This window comes from Culex quinquefasciatus, chromosome 1, assembly GCF_015732765.1.
Source record: "Culex quinquefasciatus strain JHB chromosome 1, VPISU_Cqui_1.0_pri_paternal, whole genome shotgun sequence".
NCBI classification, from domain to species: domain Eukaryota; kingdom Metazoa; phylum Arthropoda; class Insecta; order Diptera; family Culicidae; genus Culex; species Culex quinquefasciatus.
This window is the reverse complement of record NC_051861.1, coordinates 33,785,087-33,793,195: the sequence shown is the minus strand read 5'-3', so window position 1 is coordinate 33,793,195 and position 8,109 is coordinate 33,785,087. Positions and strand designations below refer to the sequence as shown.

The following is an 8,109-nucleotide window of genomic DNA, read 5'->3' as shown; positions in this document are numbered from 1 at the left end:
GCTATTCCAATTAATATATAAAAAAAGTTCCTAAGTGATGTTTTCCCTGACATGCTGCGCCTTAAGCAAAAAAATAAACTAGTATTGAAAAACAAAAACTTTCTCAAAAACGATTCAATTCGCGATGCTTCCAAAGTGAGCGCTCCGTGAGCGAAAAATGAGCGCGAGCGCGAGCGTGGGGCAAACGCGAGCTGAAAAAATCGGAGCAAACGTGAGCGCGGGCAAACGTGAGCTAGCTCGCGCAGCGCTCCTCCTCACGCATGAGCGAAAAGTGAGCGCTCACGAGCGTGTGAGCGCGTGAGGATCGCAACACTGACAGCATTACACTTTTTTCAGTTCACTTTTACACACTTGTATGGGATTTTTCAGTTCAAGTATGATTACACACTTTCGTGTAATCATACTTGAACTGAAAAATCCCATACAAGTGTGTAAAAGTGAACTGAACAGTGTGTAATGTTGATTATCAGTGTGGGATCATTTCACAAGTAATCTGGCTGCGTACTTTCTAAGCTTGCTTTTTCCCAATTCAAAGTGCAACCACTCAAAACCGTTGGGCCAGTCACTTGCGCAAAAAGGCCTTTTGTTTACATCGATCGTTTTCGCGTCTCGTCCTGTCAGCTGGGGTTTTATTTTCGTGTTTGTGGCGCAATTTTTGTAGACCCGTTTTTGTGGATAATCGATAATCGGTGGCGTATTTTGGGCGTATTTTGTGAAACTGTATTGAATGTGATATTTGCAGGTAAGTTTCCAGTTAATTTCTCTTATTGCATTTCTTTAAGACGAGTTTCGCGTTTCCAGCATGTCCTCCGTCGACACTCCGCAGCCGGAGCACCTGTCCGCGCTCGAGTCGTACTTTGGCCACTCGGGCTTCCGGCCGATGCAGTGGCGCATAATTCGTTCGATCATCGAGGAGCGGCGCGATAACTGCGTCATCATGGCTACCGGTTATGGGAAATCGCTCACGTACCAGTTCCCGTCGGTGTTCCTGGGACGGTTGACGTTGGTTGTTTCGCCGCTGATCAGCTTGATGGAGGACCAGGTTTTGTCGCTGAATTTGGGAAATATCCCGGCGTGCCTGTTGGGGTCGGCGCAGCGGGCAAACCTGGTGCCGGAAATCCGCGAGGGGAAGTTTCGGGTGGTTTACGTTACGCCGGAGTATTTGACGGGGGACACGGGTCGGTACTTGCTGGAACAGGTTCTGGATCAGTTGGTGCTGATTGCTATTGACGAGGCGCATTGTTTGAGCAAGTGGGGACACGACTTTCGGCCGGCTTACAGGAATTTGGGTGTGGTTCGTCGGATTTGTCCGCGGGTGCCGATTCTGGCGGTTACTGCGACGGCCACTCCGAACGTGAGGCAGGACATTGTGACTAGCTTGGGGTTGCGCGAGCCGCAGGTGCTGTGCACCGGGTTTGATCGGCCAAACTTGCAGTTTCACGTGCGGATGAAGAGTTCGCTGGGATTCTGGGAGGACGTGAAGGGACTGCTCAGCCGGAACACGGAGGGAAGCATCATAATCTACTGTCTGACGCGGAAGCAGACGGATGAGATTGTGGACACGTTGAGGAGTTGCAAGGTTCAGTGCGAGGCGTATCACGCGGGTCTGACATTGAAGCAACGCAAGGAGGTTCACGAGAGATTCGTGCGCGATCGAGTGCAGATCATCGTGGCGACGATCGCCTTCGGAATGGGCATCGACAAGCCGGACGTGAGACTTGTGATTCACTACGGCGCATCGAAAGATCTGGAAAGTTACTACCAGGAGGCAGGTCGCGCCGGTCGTGACGGGCAACCGTCAAAGGTTGTCATGTTCTGGAACCGAGCAGACTTCAAAACTCACGAGTTTCTCCGCGAGAACACTCCGGGTGGTCAGCAGAAGAACCTGGAAGCGCTCTCAAAAAAGATGCACGAATATCTGGACACGCGAGACTGCCGCAGACAGTTCATCCTAAACTACTTTGAAGGAGACTCGGCCAAACCAACGACCTCCCAGAAAAACTGCTGCGACAACTGCGACCGCACCTCCAGCGGCGTCAAGGACAGCGAACGCTACGAGGGCATCGACGAGTCCGGGCAGTACGACTTCACCCAGGACACCGAGCAGCTGCTAAAAGCGATCGACGCGTTTGGCGGTGGAACCGGAATTGCCCTTCCCATCGCCCTGCTCCGCGGATCCAAAGCTAAGAAACTCAACGAAAGCTACCTGCGGAACCCGCTGCACGGAGTTGGGAAGGCCCGCGACGAAGAGTGGTGGAAGGCGTTGGCAGCGCTGCTCGAACGGGAAGGCTTCCTGAACAAGGTCAAGGTGCCGAACACGTTCAACAAGTTTGCCGTGATCTACAAGGTGCAGATGACGCCGGCGGCCAAGCGCTGGCTCGAAACGGCCAACCGCAAGCTGAAGATGAAACCGACGGCGGAGATGTTCAAGTCGATTCGATTGGTAAGAATTGGTTTCTCGACCTACTGTCGAGAAGTCTCAGTAGTCATATTTCGATCTTCCATCGAGAAATTACGATCAAAATTTGTAATAGCAGTTTGAAAAATTTAAATCAAAAAATTTCAAACGTTAAAAAAAATTAACATTTAAAAAATTTAAGAAAAAAATATTTGACCATTTCAGACCTAGTGGGTTATATATAAGATAACCCAAAACTGAAAAAAGGAAAATTAGTCATAATTTTTATGATGGTCCTCAAAATTATTTTCCCGTCATTAGATGAAAAAATATGTGTTTGAAAATCCAGGCCTGAGGGGGTTAAAAATTCTGTTCCCGGTTTTATTGCTCTAATTTTTTTAGTTTCCAAATTTACTATATTTTTTTCAGTTCCCATTTTTTAGCTTTTAAATTTACTCGATTTTAACATTTTTTAAAATTGTGGTTTGGTTGAGCGTTTAAGCAGAATGCATTACTGTGAATACAAAGAGACGAGTTGTTCCTTTTAATTCCGCTATATATTTTTAATATCTTGACAGATACGTATTTCGTCTACTACTTGCAGACTTCATCAGTGTTCGAGAACAGAACACTGATGAAGTCTGCAAGTAGTAGACGAAATACGTATCTGTCAAGATATTAAAAATATATAGCGGAATTAAAAGGAACAACTCGTCTCTTTGTATTCACATTTTTTAAATCTTTTTCTACATTTTGAAATTTCTGAAAACCCTTGTCCCTGTTGGACAGGTGCGGTTGGTGCCATTCCCAAATATCAATGAAGCACTTCCATCCGAGCAATTTTTGCTTTTTTCTGCCATGTATTTCTTATGGAGCGAACTGTCAAAAACTGCTCGACTGCGGGTGCTCCATTCCTATAGACAAATCCAGCGAAAGCTCAACGCTGCTTTTTGATGGTGAGAGATTTGACAGCTCCCATACTAAATGTCTCGATTTTCATACTTTTTGTTAATTTTCTTCTAAAATAAAACACTTAATAAAACTATATATTTTTGGTGCCCAAAATTCCTGCTGAATCGAATGGTGTACTTATCTCAATTGCAAATTTTTTGAACAGTTTTTATTTCAATAATATTCTAGACACATTTTGTGCACCTAATCAATCAATACTTTTATCATAAATAATCATTTTATTGCGTAAAAATTGAGTTTTCCTGAGCTCCCATATTCAAATACATGGAAGCTGTCATTTCTAACACCATTGGCCACCTAGCGGCCATTTCAAACTGGATACGTCTATTCAACTTGGGATTAGACAATCATCACATCACATGGGGAAATCCAGTCTGCAATCCTCTTAAATCACCAGTTTTATAAATTTCTGAAAACATTTAAAAAGAAACAAAAAAAAATAATTTCTTCAAACTATTTGTAATTATGCAATTTTTGATAGTTATTTTTGAAATATTTAAAATTGAAGTTTTGTTTTTTTTATCTTTTTATTAAAAAATGTTAAAAACATTAAAAAAAATATTAATATTAATTTTTTACCAGATTATAAAAAAAATTATAAATGAAAAAAAAAATCAAATTCTTCAATTTTGTAATTTTAGTTTTCTCAAATTAAATATAAAGTAAAATTCAGATGTATGAAAATTAAATCTCTCTGGATAATTTTTCGATTTTTCATTTTTTAAACTTTTAATTAAGGTTTTGATTTTTAGTTTTTTGTTTTTTTTACTCAGAAAAAAATAATTGAAAAAAATGTTAAAAACATGAAAAAATATCTTGATTTTATTTTTTTACAGATTTTAAGAAATAAAAAAATTACGAAAAAAATAAAATTCTTCAATGGAGCGCTTACATTCCAGCAGTTTTTGCTTTTTTCTTCAATGTATTCCTTATGGGAGAACTGTCATTTCCACCACTCGAATCCGATGCTCCATTTTAAAACTTTATTTTCTAATATGAAATATAAAGTAAAATTCAAATGTTTTAAAATTAAATCCCTTCTGATTAATTTTAATTTTTTTTCTATTTTTTAAATTTTATGTTTTGCTTTTTAAGTTTTTTATTTTTTTTTATCATATTTAGAAAAAGAAATATTTTAAACATTTTAAAAACTATAAAAATATTATAAATATTAAAAATTTAGGGATTTAAAAAAAATACATACTTTTTTGGAAATTTAGAAATTTTAGATTTTTTTTTTTTATTTTAAAACTTCAAAATTAAGATAATTTTGATTGTTTTAAATCTTTTTAAATTGAGTTTTGTTTTTTAAAAAGGTCAAATAAACCAAATTTCCAGTTTTTGCTTTTTGGGTGTTTTTGAAACCCCCTTAATTCAGGGGTACAGTCATCCCACATATTCGGAACACCCACAAATTCGGAACACTTTTGTGATAATTTGTCAATAGCATGCCAAAAGTAGCTTTTCTATCGACCTTACTATTTTTAGAACCTTCATTTGGACATTATCTTGCTATTTCACTAGTAAAAGTAGGACTTTTTGAACAAAAAAAACTTCATTCTAAGACTATTTTGTGCAGAACAGCAAAACACTGCCTCCAAATGGCCTGTTTCGATACAGCATTCGAAAGATCGCAAGAAAAGCTTTCAAATAAAGGTAAAAGCGAAACATTAAGTTCAATTATCGATTTGCTAAGATTTTTTGAACATTGGCCGATCTGGAAACCGTTCCGAATATGTGGGATGACTGTACTGCCGTTCTACGCATAATTGTCCCATGTCATTTTTTGACGATTTTGACTTTTTGACATTTTTAAGTTTAGTTTGTCGTATATTTTAAGAAAAACACATAAAATCTTGTACTTTGTTCGGAAACTCATTAAAAACAACACCAAGTCTGTTTGTCCCATCGTTACACTTCTGCACTTTTTTGAACATGGGACAATTATGCGTAGAACGGCAGTGTAGTACTTTTGAAACAAACACTGAATTTCAAGACTATTTTGTTCAGAGCAGCAAAACACTGCCCCCAAATTGCCTGTTCCATAATGGAGCACTTCCATTCGAGCAGTTTTTGCTTTTTTCTACATTGTATTTCGTTGGTTTCAGTGTGTAAAGTTCAGTAAAGTACTTCAAAAGTTATGCTAAAAAAAATTATCATAAGTCCGGAAGATTGTAGAAAGGGTCGTTTTTGTAAGTAACCCTGTCATATTATACATTTTTAGAAAGGTATTGAAAAGACCTTTCCAACGAGTTTAAAAGATTGAAGATCTGACGACCCTATCAAAAGTTATAAGCACTTAAGTGTTATTTCAATTCAATTCAATTCAATTCATTTTATTTACCGAAATAAAAATTTTACAATTTGTGTGAATAACTGGTTCATAGAGACTTGGTGTTCCTTGCAACTATTTCCTTTTCAATAACCGTTTGGTAACAGAAGGTTCTTCAAATGCAATTAAACAAAAACTAGGAAAAATTTGGCCAAAAAACCTAGTGAGATCGAAACGAAGTGTTATTTATGAACCTTTAAGAGGCCGTATCTCATATATTTCGATCAAAACGTTGTCCGGATCTATCATGCGACCTGTCGTTGGATAGGTCATCAAATGATCTTTGCAATGAGTTCGAAAGATTGAAGATCTGACAACCCTATCAAAAGTTATAAGCACATTAGTGCTCTGAATTATGAAGATCTGACAACCCAATCTGATGGTATGAATAATAAATCAAGTTGATAGAACACTGAAAGGTCCACCATTTTGTTTCTATTTTGGATAGCATTACCCTCTAAATGTGTTTAACTTTCCAAAAAAGTGTCCACGTGGTTTGTGGATGGTCCCTTAAAAAATTACTGTCGAATGATTTCAACCAAAACTACAAAATTACGACCTGGATCGAGAAATTACGATCGAGCGCAATAATCACCACGAACCATTTCTTCCAGGTTCGCGCCCAACCCCTGTTCGACACCACCAACGGCACTCAATCAAGCGACTTCCAGCCGAAACCGAAAATCGCCTCCGCCTCCACCTTCCGGCAACTTCTTCCCATGCCCAGCAGCAGCAGCAGCTCTCGCCTGCTCCCTGATCTTAGCGCCCCCTCCAAACAGCAGGACGACCCCGTGCAAGAGCTAATGAAGACGCTGCTCAAGAAGCGAACCGAGCTGGCCTCGACGTACGAGTGTATGCCGTACATGATCGCGTCCAACCTGGCCCTGCAGCAGCTGGCTACGCTGCGGCCGCAGAACCTCGAAGAGATGAAGCAGGCCAAGCTGGACGGTTTCTCCGACATTAAGATCCACAAGTTTGGGCGGGAGTTGTTAAGCTGCGTCAGGAGGAAGGTTCGGGAGGAGCCGGTTGAAGCAGAGTCGGGAGGTTCGTCGTCGTCTTCGATGTCTTCGCTTCAGCGAGCGCTGCTCGAGCATCCGCTGGCCAAGACCAAGTTCTCGTCCACCTTCCAGACCACGTGGAACATGTGGCAGGAGGGTCGCTCGCTGGCGGACATCGCCAAGGTACGGGGACTGGCCGAGGGAACGCTCACCGGCCATCTGTGCGAAGCGATCAAGCACGGCTTCCCGTTCGATTGGCGCCAGCTGGCGAATGGACATCGATCGGGACCTGTACGGGCACATCAAATCGAACCTGCCGGAATGCCTCGACGGAGTCAAGCTGACGGACGTGAAGAACGCCTGCATGCCGAACGTAACCTTCGATCAGATCAAGCTCGTGCTGAACCACGTGCACGTGCGGCAACATCTGCGTGCGCTGAATGTGCCCTTCGATGACCCGGACGGGGAGTTCAAGCCGAAAGCGCAAGTTGCGACCAAACCCGAACCAGCTTCCGAAGATCTCTGGGGTGACGACGACGGCGACGAAGTCGCGGAGAGCAGCTTCGCAGAGATTGACCGCATCTGCGAGGAGCAGCAACACCAGAAGCAGGACATTTCAACCGTGACCATCGAAGACGATGACGGGGACTTTGATTTGGACGAGATTGCCGCCCTGGAGCGGGCCGTCATCAATGATGTTTCGATGAGGGGGGTGGTGGCGGAACCGAAGCGGGTCGCGTATGAAGAAGAGGAAGTGGACGAAATTAAGCCTAGTCCGGCGAAGAAGGCCAAAGTGGAGCAGGCAGCAACGACCACCGGAGGGAACATCTTCCGGTTTAAAACCGCGAGCAGCAGCAACTCGGCTGCGGTGACCAGGAAGCCAAACAAGCGGATTATGTACGACGACGATGATGAGGACAGTGAGGAGGAGCGGAAAAGGGCGGCGACGAGTCTGGTTCCGCTGAGAAGGGCTAAAGTGTGAAGAGGGGACGTTGTTTTACTGCTTGTTTCATGAGAGCTGAAGAAATGTTTGTTTTGCGTCTCGAAATTATTAGTTGATTTATTCCATTTTGAGTACAATAAAAACTGTTCCTTTATCAACTCTGCGTTGTTTTGATTCCTGAACGATCGTAGAGAAATCGTTCAATTTCGACCCTTTAATTTATTTTTATTTTTTCAAGCTTTGTGGGGTCCCTATCACCAAAGAAGCTATTTTGTGTCATTGGTTCACCCATACAAGTCTCCATACAATCACAGAAGAAGTTAAACCAATCCTGGATGTCTATGGCACATTTTGAAGTGCTTCAAAAGACCTCTCGAATGCATCTAAGAGAGTTGGAATTGATGAAGTTCTAGGCAAACGCGAGCAATTTTAAGATTTTTTATGTTTTTTGGACCTTAAATTTGAA

General features: G+C 41.8%; 1 protein-coding gene across 1 annotated transcript; it reads left to right on the top strand.

The window, feature by feature from the left end:
- Nucleotides 1-667: 667 nt before the first annotated feature.
- On the top strand, nucleotides 668-7,802 carry LOC6039612 (Werner syndrome ATP-dependent helicase). The gene is given in 4 exon segments (XM_001849134.2): nucleotides 668-742; nucleotides 802-2,443; nucleotides 6,317-6,966; nucleotides 6,968-7,802. Coding segments are annotated over 3 exon segments (3,006 nt in total). The 5' UTR covers nucleotides 668-742; nucleotide 802; the 3' UTR covers nucleotides 7,683-7,802.
- Nucleotides 7,803-8,109: the final 307 nt, after the last annotated feature.